Source organism: Telmatherina bonti (genome assembly GCF_933228915.1).
Source record: "Telmatherina bonti genome assembly, chromosome: 5".
Taxonomy (NCBI): domain Eukaryota; kingdom Metazoa; phylum Chordata; class Actinopteri; order Atheriniformes; family Telmatherinidae; genus Telmatherina; species Telmatherina bonti.
This window is the reverse complement of record NC_136623.1, coordinates 19,995,544-20,009,485: the sequence shown is the minus strand read 5'-3', so window position 1 is coordinate 20,009,485 and position 13,942 is coordinate 19,995,544. Positions and strand designations below refer to the sequence as shown.

The window sequence follows — 13,942 nt, the reverse complement described above, 5'->3', positions numbered from 1 at the left end:
GCCAGCCTCAAATAGACAGCAGACAAATAACAGTCCTTCTTTGTGCAATAACTTTGTAACAAACTAGATAAGGAATGATTTCTTTATTCGTCGTTTACATCCTGTACATGGCCTTATGGTATTTTCAAGCCATGGAAAGGTTTTAACATGAGATTGAATTGCTTGAAACATCACAAGAGAAGTGCTTCCTGCACATCACCCTCCTAAGAAACTTCTCATTTTACAGAAGATTTTCTTTATTTCTTTTTTGTCCCCCTCTGCATCACCTCAGTGTCACCTTACACCCCCTCCACTGTCCCCTGTGGGGGTTTGGCCTGCATGCTTCTGTTTTAGAAAACTGACTGGCTGTAAAGTTGGGTGGATTGCAATCTAAACACAGTGTAACAAAGCTGGCATCAAGCAGTTTTCACATCTGCTTCAGAACAAAGCTGAGAAGAGTTCACAACCCACAAACACACACACACACACACACACACACACACAGATACACACAGAGATTTGTAATTCAGACTTAGAAGCTCAGAAGTAGCTTGTCTCCTGGGTGCACTTATCTGAGCTCTAAATTGGTAAAGCATGTCTGGTTTCTTTAAATGTGATTAAACAGTTACGAGAAAACACAGGCATGTTTGTATCATGTAGAAATATATTTTCTTTCTTTTTTTCCACCAAGACATCAGCAAGGCAGTATTTCATCCTTGCGCAGTAGATAGTTATTTATACTTTGAAAGCTATAGATATATTAAACTCAAGACTTTGTAGTCCACCAACAAAGTTCCTCTACAACAGATGCTGCCAGCTCTTGTCTTTTTCTGTAGAAGAGTAATCATTACTCCTGATCAGTGTGACCAAGCACAATGGAGCATTATTGTGTTCGATTGTGCAACTAAATCGGCTGAGAGTTATTATCGCTTAGTCAGGACCCAGTTTGCGCGTGTTTGAGAGAGGGAGTGTATAGTTTGTGCGTGTTAAAGTGAGAGGGAACGCGCGGAGAGAGTTGTGTAATCTGTCCATTTTCTGCCTCCTGTCTCCCCACTCCTTTTCTCTCTGTTTTTCTGTGGCCCCCTGGCTGTCGGGCGTCACACCAAGCACCCACAAAGTTGTCGAGTGAACAGTGTAAACTGAAAGAGAGGAAAAAACGGAACCCTTCCCACATTGCAGAAATCACGGGGAGTGACTGTGACAGAAGGAAGGGGACAGAAAGAGTGAGAGCAGAGAAAGCCTCGCACAACTTCATCACATGTCTTTCAGGACTGGAACGGATTGCTAAACTGGAGCGATAATCAATATTCGTGGGTCAGAAGTTTGCAGCGACTCCTGGAGCATGCAGCGCGGTTCTTTTTTCAGGTAAAACTTCGGCTTGTCCAGCTGCTACCTTCGCCACATGGTGGTTTGCATCCTCCTTCGTTTTGTCTGTGGTAGAGATTTTTATGATGTTGTTTTGTTTTTCTTGCGAACGGTTTGGTTTTACGCACGGCTCCTACTTGTTGCGCGTTGGGAGATCTGCAGGATATACATGACAGGAATTTGCCCACAGGCGTCAGTTTTTGTTTAGAGTTCCCTCTTTCCCTTCAGGGTGGATTTTTTTTGTGAGGTTTCCCTCTGATGTAAACCTCTCCCTCTCCCTTTCCCTGCGGCTCTGAGTTTATTCTACAATGTGCCACAGTAGCGGCCGAAGAAACGTGGAGCCGGGTAGGGGGTCGTTACTTCGGCCTGAGCGGCTCTGTTGTGTCGGGCTGTGCGGGACCTTTGTCTGTGTTTTTCGGGGGTAATTGTGTAGCTTGGAGTGGGGAGGCTTCCAGAGACCGCGGCGGTGCACCACACTGGGAAAAGGGGACCAATTACTCTGCCTACATGTGGCTTGCGGACTGGTGACTGCGGTGATGGTTTGGTTCTCGTGGTGAGCGCTGCAATGTCCATCTGAGCGACTCTCTCAGTATCATGTTCAGGCTAATTTCTTGGCAGGTTGGGAGACAGTGTTACACTTGTTTCCAGCGCACTTGTCTCGATTTTATTGAGGGTTTTAGTCCTATTTGTAGACCCGCTGTCTCTCTTTTAAACAAGTGCATTTATTTGACTTTCAGAACTTTAAAAAATATTTTTCCTCACTGATCCAGTACTCTCCCCATGATTGTATTTAAACTTAAAACCCACAACATTTATAAAGTAAAAAGGAGCAAGCGTTCATCAGAACAATTATTTTAGATGTGTGTGGCTGTTGTGTGTAGATGTGTGTGTTAACCACATCCTCAGGGTGTGTTCCGTCTCAGGGAGAGGCTTGTTGACTGAAAACATGCTTGCTGTTTAATCTCACGTGATGGTTAGGACCTATAGGATTTTCCAAGTTGATTGAGATGTTTCACCTGAAACGTCAGGGTTAAAAGACACTTTTGTGCAGGTCTGAGTAGCCTGCTTAGGTCATTGGAACATGAGCACTTGTGCTTTAAAATGAAGGGAAAAGTTCAGGAGAGTATGCTTTTAAAATAAAGGAAGTCTGTGTGAGTTTGGACATTATACAGCAGCAATTTCAGGTTAGGTCATGGAATATCCGCATGCTTTGTAAATAACCTTGTTCAGCCTCCTGCCATTCGAAATCCTTCATGTCTGCAACATCTTTCACCCTTTGCTCTGCATCCCTCTAGGCTCTATGTGCTGTGGGGCTTCGTGGTGGTTACGACCTCCATGACCGAGGCTGCCAAAAGGAAGGTGAGTCATTGTATCATGAAGCTAGGTCAACAGATAGCAGTGTCACAATAGAGAGGTGAAAAGGTGGCTGCAGTCAAGAGGACAGCTTCACATTTTCCCAGCATCACTCGCATGGCCAAACGCACACTGAAAGAGAGCGTGGATGCTAAAAAAAAGTATCCTCCTGCCTCTGAGCCTTCATCAGTCCCAGACAGACTTACTCTTCTTTTTAGGTGGGAATTCCTCCTTTTGTGTCTGCCACATCCTTACACTGCAGCTGCAAGGGAATGTGGTTCACAAAGAAAATAGCTGAGGACTTGGAATATACAATTTTATTTTATTTATTTATTTATTTATTTATTTAAATTAGGACAATGCATATTCATCAACACATCGGCAAAAGCTTCAATGTAAATATGCCGGAGTTAGCACAAAGCTAATTTACATCCGTAGTCCTAAGGCAGGAAAGGACAGATAACACGTAGTCCCAACACAAGAAAACAAAAAAACAATACAGACATTACATCATAACAATAGACAACAATAGACAAATCTCACAGAGTTTAAGAGGCCCCAAGAAAAAAAAAAAAACCTAGTGTGAGCATGCTTGGTTGGTTTTCAGCCAGTGTTTCAGAGCTATTTTAAAGGCTGACATGGGCTGGCAGTGTGTTCCAGGTTTGTGAGCCTCTGATTGACCCCACCATTTGACCAAACGCCGCTGTACGTTACAGTCTCCTCTGGTCGATGCTCTGGTATTTGGCCGATCACTAGGTTTTTTACCTATAAAATCCATTAAGGGAGGAGGAGCAAGTCCATTTACAACTTTAAAAATAAGGCAAGCATCCATAAAACAATGTACATATTTGTCTTCTAATGAAGCTTTTAGCTTTATAATAAATTTTACTGATAGCAAAGTAGGAGTTCAGACCAAAGTGTGCAACAGTTACAAGCTTATCAGGCTTCAAAACTTACCAATCCACGGATATTATTTAATTGGATTAGCCTGGCCAGACAGCATTGTGCTGTATTGCAGTGAGGTATAGTCTGAGTGAACTTTCTTAAGCTGGGCGACCCTGCGTTGACAGTCCCTCTGCAGCATTTGACTCATTTTATGTAAAGGTCTAAGTTTTATCCCAGGATTCAAGTCGGTATGGCCTCAGAACAGGAATGTGTTATCCTTTAGCTTATCTAAAAGATATATAAAATCACTAAGATTTGAAGGATTTCTCTGGGAGCTTATACGCTGCAAGCTGGTTTTCATGTCTTTGTTTCACATCGTTTGAGTTGACTGCCATGTCCGACTGCAGTCAGCTGAACCAACCTGTATGCGTTCGGTCCTTTTTATTTCATTCCTCTGCATGACAGACCTGATGTTCTCTGCATCAATAGATGAAATTGTGCACGCAATGTTTGGTTGTAAAGTAAAAATGTACAGAAATAGAGAACAAAAAACCTTAATTAGCATCTTGTATTTACACTTTCATTGCAGTGTGTGTGTTTAAAACAGACTGTTGTACTACAATGATGTCTTTCCTGAAAAAAAAAAATATTTGAAGAGGGAACCTTGAGGTCACAGCAGCACTTCTGACCGGTGCAGCTCTGGTGGTAACAGTGTTGCAGGAGTTTACCCAGTAGCTCCAGAGGTCAGCGGCGGCTTCTGCGGGGTCACTGCTCGCAGCTCATTAATGGCCCCAGTTATGTGGCAGCTGTGTGTTTGATGGCACTCATTACACAGTGCAGCACACCTTCCCTCTTCACAAGCACACACTCAACCCCACAACCCCGCTTTTCTCACCCTTTCCCTTTCCTTTTCTCCCACCCTCCCACCGTCTTATCCCCGGCACTTGCAGGAACACTTTTAATGTGGTGACAAATTGAACAGCACTGCCTCTGAGCGGACAGGCACATGCAGAAAAACACAACTTTGCCTCTTACACCTGGCCTCCCACAAACAGTTTGGGATGTAGGTTTATTTGCCCATGCACACACACACACACACACACACACACACACACACACACACACACACACACACACACACACACACACATTTACATTCTTGCAGAGAGATGGGAGAGAAATGGAGCACACATTTATGTTTTGGTTCTTTCTCAATGGAAACTTTTGTTCAGCCTCCCTGCTTTGCTGCTCTGCCAACCAGGCCAGTAGATTCAGTTATGAAATGAGAGGAGAAACATTTATCCACAACCACAGAGGAGCACATCAAAGCTTCAGCTGGCACCCTCATTGATGCTCATTTAAACAAACAAATGTACAGTCAGATCAGCTGTGATCTTTTAGTTTCTGTGCTGTGTAATTTTGACACCAACTCTGGTGAAAATATCCAGCTGCTCTGATGCTGCTGGCAGGTGACTGAGTCTCTTAAGCCAGACTGAAGTATGAAGGGTTCAGGATTTATACTTTGGCCTCTGAGGAAGGAAACTCAGACTGCAGCTCATCAGTGCACTGTGGAGAAATAAGTCCCTGCAGAGTTTTAGGATTTTGGAGTTGCAGCCTGTTTTTACTGGGTTAAGTTCTTCGTTAAAATGTTGCTAAGACTTGCAGTTTTCATTGTTTTTACTTTGGGCAGCAGTCACTGGTACAGCACAACGTTAGGGCAGTTTTTATGAAGCTCTTGTAGCTTTATTAAGATTTTCTTCTGTTTTTTTCATCTGGAACAAAGAAGAATGTGAAGCTCAGAAATTTGAAGAATGAAACGTGTGTGTGACTCTTGAAGAAAGGTGATTAAATCAGTGGTTCCTCAACTTTCCTTGTTATTAAATAGTGTTTTAAAGTTAGAAGTCCCCTCAGCTGTAGGTAATGATTATACTGTAATATTTGGATCATTAATTTCCTGTTTCCATCCGTTTCTCTGCTAGGTGGCTAGCCGAATTTCCCGACAGACATTTGAGGCGGATCCTGTTGAGGGGGTGTGGTCTGTGTGGGGGGAGTGGTCAGAATGCTCTCAGACTTGTGGCGTGGGTATCTCACAGAGGAGCAGGAAGTGTTTACCCCCTCCGCATCCTCATACACCTCCCATCTCCCTCTCCCCTCCTAACTGGGCAGGTTATCTGCCTGGGGGTGTCCAGGGTCCTGTTATCTCATCTGTGAACCCTTACTACTCTCATCGTTACCCTGGGCAACACCCGTCTTATCACCCTCCATCAGTCTCCAGCAACAATAACCCAGGATTGTCTTTGTATCAGAATATTCCTGCTGGGGGACAAGGACCTCCTGTTCCTGGACAAACCAATCGCTCGCCTTCTTTTTACCATCCACAAGTCTCCCCACCCAATCAGGGTCCTGTGTCTGCCTACCGACCGCCTTACCACACGCAGTCACAAGGCTATAACCAGCCAGGGCGGGTCATCAGGAGGCCAACCAGTCCAGGAGCAACAAGATCAGGAGGAGTCGGAAGCAGACGTTCTGTTTCTTCCAGTCGGGAGGGTCTGCCATCGAGACGGTAAGTCAGATTGAAGAACGTGAAAACACACTAAATTCATTTAGTCAAAGACCAGATAGAAAAGCAGTGCTTATCTGCTCAGATCATCACTGATGAGTGTAACACCAATAAACCACATCCATCAGGGATGTCACCAGTTAACTAAATAAAGGATGGGGAAAAGAAAAAGACAGTGGGATGAAAAAAAAACATAGATTTCAGCTGGTTTAAGGCAACACTTTCAACCTGTTTTCACTGAAATGTATCAGAACTATATTTGAACATCAGCTTGCCTTTTGGACATTATAATTTAAATTTTGGATGGGTACCCAATTGCCTTTAAATTCAGCTATGATTAGTGCACATTTGTTCTGGTTGGTTTGTTCTATCAGCTCCAATCTTTGCCATCATATTGTAATACTGTAATATTTATGATCAATTGACTTGAGTACTTCTAATCAGTTATCAGTCAGTTCTGATATGCAACAAATAAAGTCATTATGGCGACTCGGTAGTAAAACATCACGCTTCTATTCACATCCCAGCCTGCCTTCCTTCTACTTTTCATATCGATTTGAACATTTTACTTTCACCTTTAAAGACTTAAGTGTTATTGATCCTAAATACATCTCAGACTGTAAATATCACCCACTTAACTACTTTCAGGTCACAGCAGCTTATTTAAGGATCAGGTATTTTGTTTGAGAGCCCTCAACATATAAAATGTATTGGCCTTTGAACTCAGGTAAACTCGAGCTCATTTCCAGACTTTCTTTTTGGATGTTCATCTAGCCCATCATCTGTAGTGGTAAGAGTCCTTTGGACTGTTAGATGATCATCTCTCCTTGATCCATAAAATACAAAGGGCACATATTGTCTGTAAAGCAGAAAGGTAGAACCGTTCGGATTGGGGCTATGTCTCCAGCTACTTTCAAACCCTTTCCAAAAACGTTCTGCCTTTTGAAAGCTTTTAAGAATGCCTGATGTTTATCAGCCATTTTTCATTACTGCAGTCCTGACAGCATTTTTCTAACCTTTTGTTACTCGCCTCATCACTTTCTGTTAAGCACTTATAACATTGTAACACTGTCAAATGCAGTGCAATACAAGCAGCCTGTTGCAGATTATTCTCTGTAAGGAAAATATTATAAATTCAAACATAGAGATAGTTCCTAAGTTATGAGGGTAACAAGTGTTAATGCTACTATTTTCAAATAATGCTGTGGTGTAGAATATATCGTGATAACATCCTTTCTGTCTAAATCCTTTCAGTCAAAACTGTGGACTCTAACATTTTAAGGCATTTACAGTTATTATATTCAGGTTTAATGGGCAACGAATGAAGAGAAAAACTACATAACTATCTTCTTGTATGTTTTCTGTTTTATAACAAACATTTCAGGACATAAATGTCAAACATTTTTCAGGAGAAATTTACTATCTATATATGGTTTTTATCAGGAATTGCTGCGAGTATGATTATGAAAAATAGCCAATATTTCAGTTCAGAGATTGTAAGCCTCTGCATGAGCTTTTGTCAGCACCCTGACTTCCCCTTCCCCATGAAAAAAGTCTTCATCATTAAAAGGAAGTGAATTTTGCTTGACTTGCAGTAGCAACAGATATTTGTTTGGAATAAACAGCTACAACATTTGTCCTGAAACACAAGGATGACGTGATCTTTAGAGACAACGTCTTTGATTGCTGAAGATTCATTCAGGTCACATTTGTCAAAGCACTGACAATGTTTAAGCCTTAGAGGGTTTGTTATGATGAGCGTTGGAGTTCTGCCCTCTCTGCTATCTGCTGTGTTATTACATCATTATTTCTGGCTTTTGTCAGTCAGAGGCACTACATCACTCTACCACTCCACCACAGTCTGCTGGCTCCATGTTGTTTATTATCACTTCATCCTGCCTTTCTGCTTTCTCCATCCAATCGTAAGTCTTTCTTTCTGAAGTTTGCCTGCCTTTGCCTTTTCTTTGTCCTCGCAGGTCCTCCAGCATCCGTCCAGGTCAGTTTGGGTATGGAAAGGTTCCCTTTTCACTACCCTTGCATCGTCCCAACCGGCAGGCTCGCCACACTGTTAACAGCACTGAAGATGCAGTTGTATCAGGTGTCGATGAAGACAACAAAATGCAAAGCAGAACAGGGGAAGATGAGAGGGAAGGTGATGAAGAAAACAGAGAGACAAAGCGGAAAGAGGAGGAGACCAGCGAGGCACCCGCTGCTGAGGAGAGACCAACATCCGCCACCTCTGTCAGCCAACACCGACATGTCAACCGACCGCCACACAGCCACACGAATCACGGGTCGAGCAGAGTCCCACCCAGGCACTCCTTCTCTCGCTCTTCATTGCCGTCTGTTTTCAGTAACCACCAAAGATTTGACTGGAACTCCGTCACCGCTCCACCTCCTCCAGTACCTTCATTTTCACGCCAACGCTCCCCTGGAGGTGCTTCAACTTTCTCCTCTCCTCTCCATCGCCCCAGCTCTGTGCACAGAGATCGGGAGCACCACCCGGGCTTCAGTCCTCAAACCCAACCTGGAGGCAGTGTCTATCCATTACAGAACCTACATCCGTCGCATCTGGGACTCGAGTCAAGAAGGCACGGAGGCGGAGAAGCTCCTCAGGTGTACAAATGCTCTGGACCTGAGAAAGAGTACCGCAGGTGCTTCTCACAGGTAGGAATGTGTGGAAATTTCACCTAATAATCTACAAAACGAGAAATGTTCCACTGTATTTACTGCCTTCAAACTTTCTTAATAATCTCAGTCTTTGTCCCTCGCTTACCTCTGATTTATGCAGCCTGTGGTCATGTTTGATTTATAAGCGTGCCATGCGTTGAAGGAAGTGGTTAGGCAGCTGTAAACTGAGGAGCTGAAGGTCAGCGGAGAATATTTGATTGGTGGATTATCCCTCTGCACTAACACAGGCTGGTTGTTTTTGAGCATTCGCATGGAAACGGCCTGTCGATGCCTCCGCTATCCTGAGGCATGTGTCACAACCAGACCACACACCTCTGTTATTCACATACCTGAGCACAAGTGCCTGTGTTCAGTAGCCTTCTGCTTCATCGCACATAATGTATATTGTGAATATGAGCCAGGACTTGTGTGTGTGAGAGAGAGAGAGACTGTGTGTACATATTGATGTAATGTAATGTGTGTGGCTGGCAGCCTGCAGTGATGATTGGGGTTGCGACCTCCCCCATACGTCACCACGCAGGGCAGTGAGAGCTTTATCAGGAGTTAAGTGTCTGTGCGTGCTGCCATGAAAAACAGCTCGACACTGGCTGGTTGTGTGAGATGGTTCAAACCTTAACACACATTAGACAAACTTTTTTTCAGTTTAGATAAATGTTATTTTTCTGTATTGTAAGACAAGATGCTGTCCTTGATGTGTCTGCAAAGTGCCCTAAGACGACATTATTGGAAAGTGGGACTATACAAATAAAGCTGAATTGAATTGACCTCTTGAAAAGTCCGCCCTTAAAAAAGAGATTTTAATTTCAATGAGATTTTTAACCTGGTTAAATAAAGGTTAAAATCGCCCCAAAAACCTCCATAACTACAATGTGCATTTCAAGTGACCAGATGTTTTTTATTTAAACTGAAATCTTTATTTTTTTGGGGGGATTTGAACGACAACAATCAACACAGGCGTACTTCAAATCGTATTATTTTTCTTGCATCAAATCAGCTTCGTCGGGTAGAGTTGTATTACATTTTGCAGCCTTGGAGATTTTCCACCTGTTGCTATTGGCTGCTTAATATAACAGCAGGTTTCTACACCACCTGCAGTCATCATCGTTGCCATTTTTTAAACATTCATATCTAGTCACTGTGAAGGACAGCATTATGGAAATGTAATGGATTTGAAGCCGGAGTTCATGTCTTTGTGTTATCTTACTTTAGCCAGAAACTGTCAAGTATGATTACATGACAGCTTACTCCATTGGTCGAACCAAAACTGGACAAGAACCATAGTCCACAATGTCCCAAAAGCACTTCCTTCCAGATATACATGGAAAGGGATGTTAGTCCAGTTAATCTTTAATGCATCGTGTCTACTAAAGTGGACACCTATTTAAAGGCTGCTTTCTAGCATATTCTCAAAGTTAGGATGGTATATTTGCAATTTTGCCAATTCAGTGAACATTAGGAGAGTCACCCAACACACTGCCACTCACTGAAGAATCAACATTATAGTATAAAAAAATTCATATATATACATATACATGTAATTACTAACTTTACCTTTGTGATAAACAGGAAAAGAAAATTATACAAGTCAGTTTTATAGAATATTTTATATTAAATAAATATGACAGTATATTATTTTTAAATGTTTCTATAGAATGGATAAAATAAAAAAAAATTAATATAAAGTCATATAATAATAACAGCAAAGAAACTCTCTACATGTTTGTAGAAGTAAATTATTGCATATAAAAAAAGTGTGGCATTGTTTTGTTTTTTTTAAATTATTTTGTGCATCCGAGGGTTAAAGTGCTGGATCAACAAAGACTAAGCTTGACTCAGCTGTTTACTTCTTCTTCTTCTTCTTCTTTTTCTACTTCTTCTTCTACTTCTTTCTTATTATTATTGTTATTATTAATAAGAAGATGGGAATGACAAAATGCACATTGAATCTCAACAAATTGAGAAATGACAGGAAATAAAGTCTATATGCTCATTTCAGGTGTTGATTTCTTAAGGTGGACTTAAACGGCTTAGGAGCAAGGGTCTCAAACTCCGGCACTCAAAGGTCACTGACCAGCTGGTTTTAGATGCTTCCCTGCTTGAACACACCTGTCTCAGATTAATGGATCATTGTGCAGAACTTAACAACCAGCTATTGAATCCATTTAATTTAAATCAGGTGTGTTGGATTAGAGAAGTGTGTAAAACTTGCAGGACAGTGGCTAACGCTGAGTTTGTGAGCCCTGCTTTAGGAGGATTGGGAATAACTGCAAATCATGTCTGACTTCATTAAAAAGAGTAGACTTGCCAGATGTCTCTAGTTTTGAGCTGAAATATAATAAGCTCATGTGACTTACTTTTTAGATATTTACAGATAAAAACAACCTAAAAAAGTTGTTTCCCTGAAGTGCTCTCTCCCTTTTCCTCTTGTGGATGTCTACCGCAGTTGTGCCCCCTCTTGTTTTTTTTTTTTGTTTTTTTTTTTTTTATCTACTGAATTAGAACCACAAGCAATGTTGCCTTTAACTGCCACAATCTGGAAACACAGCAGCTTATTTGCTTAAATATATCTGATATACATTTCTTTTATCAAGCAGTGAATAGGGACCTGACTTTAGTGTGTTCATTTAAGTGCCTGTTGTTCCTGGATCAGAGCAGAAAACCTTATGCTGCCACCAAAACCAGCAAAAAAAAAAAAAAAAGGTTACAGATCTTTACTCACACTATATTTCTTTCTAAAACAAAAGTCAACATTCCCTTTTTGGTCCAGGTTGCAGTAATTGAACAAGCAGAATTTTATTTTCCAGAGTGAAAAACTAAGACAAGTTGTACTTTTACACCCCTTCATTGATATCAAAGTTGGTTATTGTTTTTAAGGTCTTTCTCCAGGAGCTATATACCCCTCAAAAATTATTTTTAACTGGCCAACATATTTCAGTTTTTATCATGAAAAAATACTCAAGAATTTAACATCTATGAATATGCAAAGCTGCCTCTGCCCATCTTCACCTGCCAGTGGATAACGCCACCTTTCCTTATCTATGATTTCAGTCGTTCATGTTAGAACCTAATAGTGATTCTCAGTATGAGGAAGCTAAATATATTTATTCAGGGTTGGATGCAAGTGGAAGTGTCCCCATGGTTAATGTGTATATTTTATATCCCTTTCAGGAGCATTAAATATGCAAACGCAGGCAGGATGGAGTGAAAACACGTTTAAAAATGAACGTTGCCTTGGACATGTCCACTCGTACATGTGACGTGTCCTTGATACATGCTTGGAACTGAGACTCTATATTTAATTTAGTGGCAAAACCCTGCATTCCTTTTACTGGGAACATGCTCTTTCGTAAGATTCCTTGTGCAGGACTGGAGTAATTCTATGTTACATTGATATTTGTAATTAAAGAAATACTTGAATTCTTATTTCCCCAAACTTTACCCTTGTTTCCTTCTGATGCTTTCTCTGGTTTTGTAATGTCACTGTTAAAGCTGCTGAAAAATTTGTTATTTCTAAGTGTTGTCAGCTCCGTTGATTTGGCACCAAATCGGGGATATTTCCGTAAATGTTTGTACCGCCTTGCTCCTGACCCCAAATTCCTGCCGTGGAAGGACACCTATTATTAGTCCTCTGGCTAGCTATCATTTGCATTCCTCTCTGATTGGACAGGCTCTCAATTAAATTTTAGACCCTGTTATAATCTGATTCCACTCTTGTGTATCTGCTTTCAACACATTTAGTGTGTTTATGATGAAATGATCATTTTAAACATTCTGTTGGTTAAAAAAGTAAATTAGCCATTGATGTATGTCTTGATAAGTCAACAGAATGGAAAGCATGGAGGTCAAATAAGGAGGACAAAAATACCCAGAGCAGCATGTGAGTGGGTTATTTATTCCAGTGTTCCACTAGCTGTAGCTCTATCTTAAGTAAGAGCAGAGGAGGAGATGATAAGATTGGGTTTAATAAATAGCACACACACGCATACCTACGTGCTCAGATACTCTCACACTGCGCATCTTTGTCTTGCTTTAATCAAATGGAAGTGGACACTTAACGATGGGGCCAAGTTGGCACTTCTAAGCCCTTGACTTTCCTCTTTGTAGGTAATATGTTACCCCCCCTGTTGCATCTCATCCTCTGTTGGTTCTTGCTATCTCTCTTTCACTTTGTCTGTTTCCTACGCTCTTTGATCATCCCCCGAGTTAAAGAAGGTTTAGTAGCTGGCAGGATACATGCGCTTTGCGTGCCAGCAGGGCCAAAAGCACTCCTGTGACAACTGAGACTGACTCATTGGGTTACATATTCACCCAGCATTAACCTCTGCATTAGCTTTGTTTGTCCCTGGTTTTATGGTTCTCCAACATAACTTTAAAGTGGTGACTTTGCCCAGGCATGTATGTACCCAATATGTGTGTGATGGATTCAGGGAGTGAGCCAGACTGAGTGTGACACATCCTATTATCTATTAGGTGTGTTTGTCATAACACGGCGCGCCTGAGGCCCATCACAAGTGTGATTGGCTGTGTGTATGTGTGTGTTTTTACTGTTGCGTTGCAGCAATGGGGAACCAAGAGTGGGACAGAGGAAATGAGAAGGGCAAAAGGTGAATGTGTGTGTGCATTTGAGAGAGGGAGAGAAGGAAAGAGAGAAAGAGGGAGAGATGCTTGTACAAGTAAATGGTGGTAGAGGAAGTGACGTAGTTAAGTGGTTGTGAAAGACAGCAGTGTTTGTAGAAAATCTGCACAGAGTCGTGGTGGGTTGGTGGACGGGCTGTATAGGTGTGCTGGAAAGGACGAAGAAAGAATTCGTAGAGGAGACGGGAGGAAGAGCTGGTTGGCAGCAGCATCAGACAGAGTGGGAAGGAGAGGGGAAAAAAAAGGTGATCCTGCAGGGAGGAGAAAGGAAGTTTTGGAAAAGTGTGTGTTTTTGTGTGAGGGAGCACAAGAGAAGCGTAACAAGAGAAGTTATTCCGTCGGAGGGCAAGGGCAGTGAAATATGGAATCTGAGAAGAAGCTGTCTGACATGAAAAAGAGGCAGCAGCTTGAAGCAGACATTTCCTTTCTGAAGTCTCTCACACTGAGTTTCGATAGCTGTCTGAGCTGTCGTCT

General features: G+C 41.8%; 1 protein-coding gene across 2 annotated transcripts in view; it reads left to right on the top strand.

The window, feature by feature from the left end:
* Window positions 1-1,205: 1,205 nt before the first annotated feature.
* adamtsl4 (ADAMTS-like 4) overlaps window positions 1,206-13,942 on the top strand; it is a 44,009-nt gene continuing 31,272 nt past the window's right edge. For both annotated transcript variants that reach the window (XM_079240184.1, XM_079240183.1), the window contains exons 1-4: window positions 1,206-1,344; window positions 2,640-2,703; window positions 5,562-6,145; window positions 8,119-8,809. In XM_079240184.1, the coding sequence (XP_079096310.1) occupies window positions 1,322-1,344; window positions 2,640-2,703; window positions 5,562-6,145; window positions 8,119-8,809 (1,362 nt within the window). In that variant the 5' untranslated portion in view covers window positions 1,206-1,321. The remainder of the gene's footprint in view (window positions 1,345-2,639; window positions 2,704-5,561; window positions 6,146-8,118; window positions 8,810-13,942) is intronic.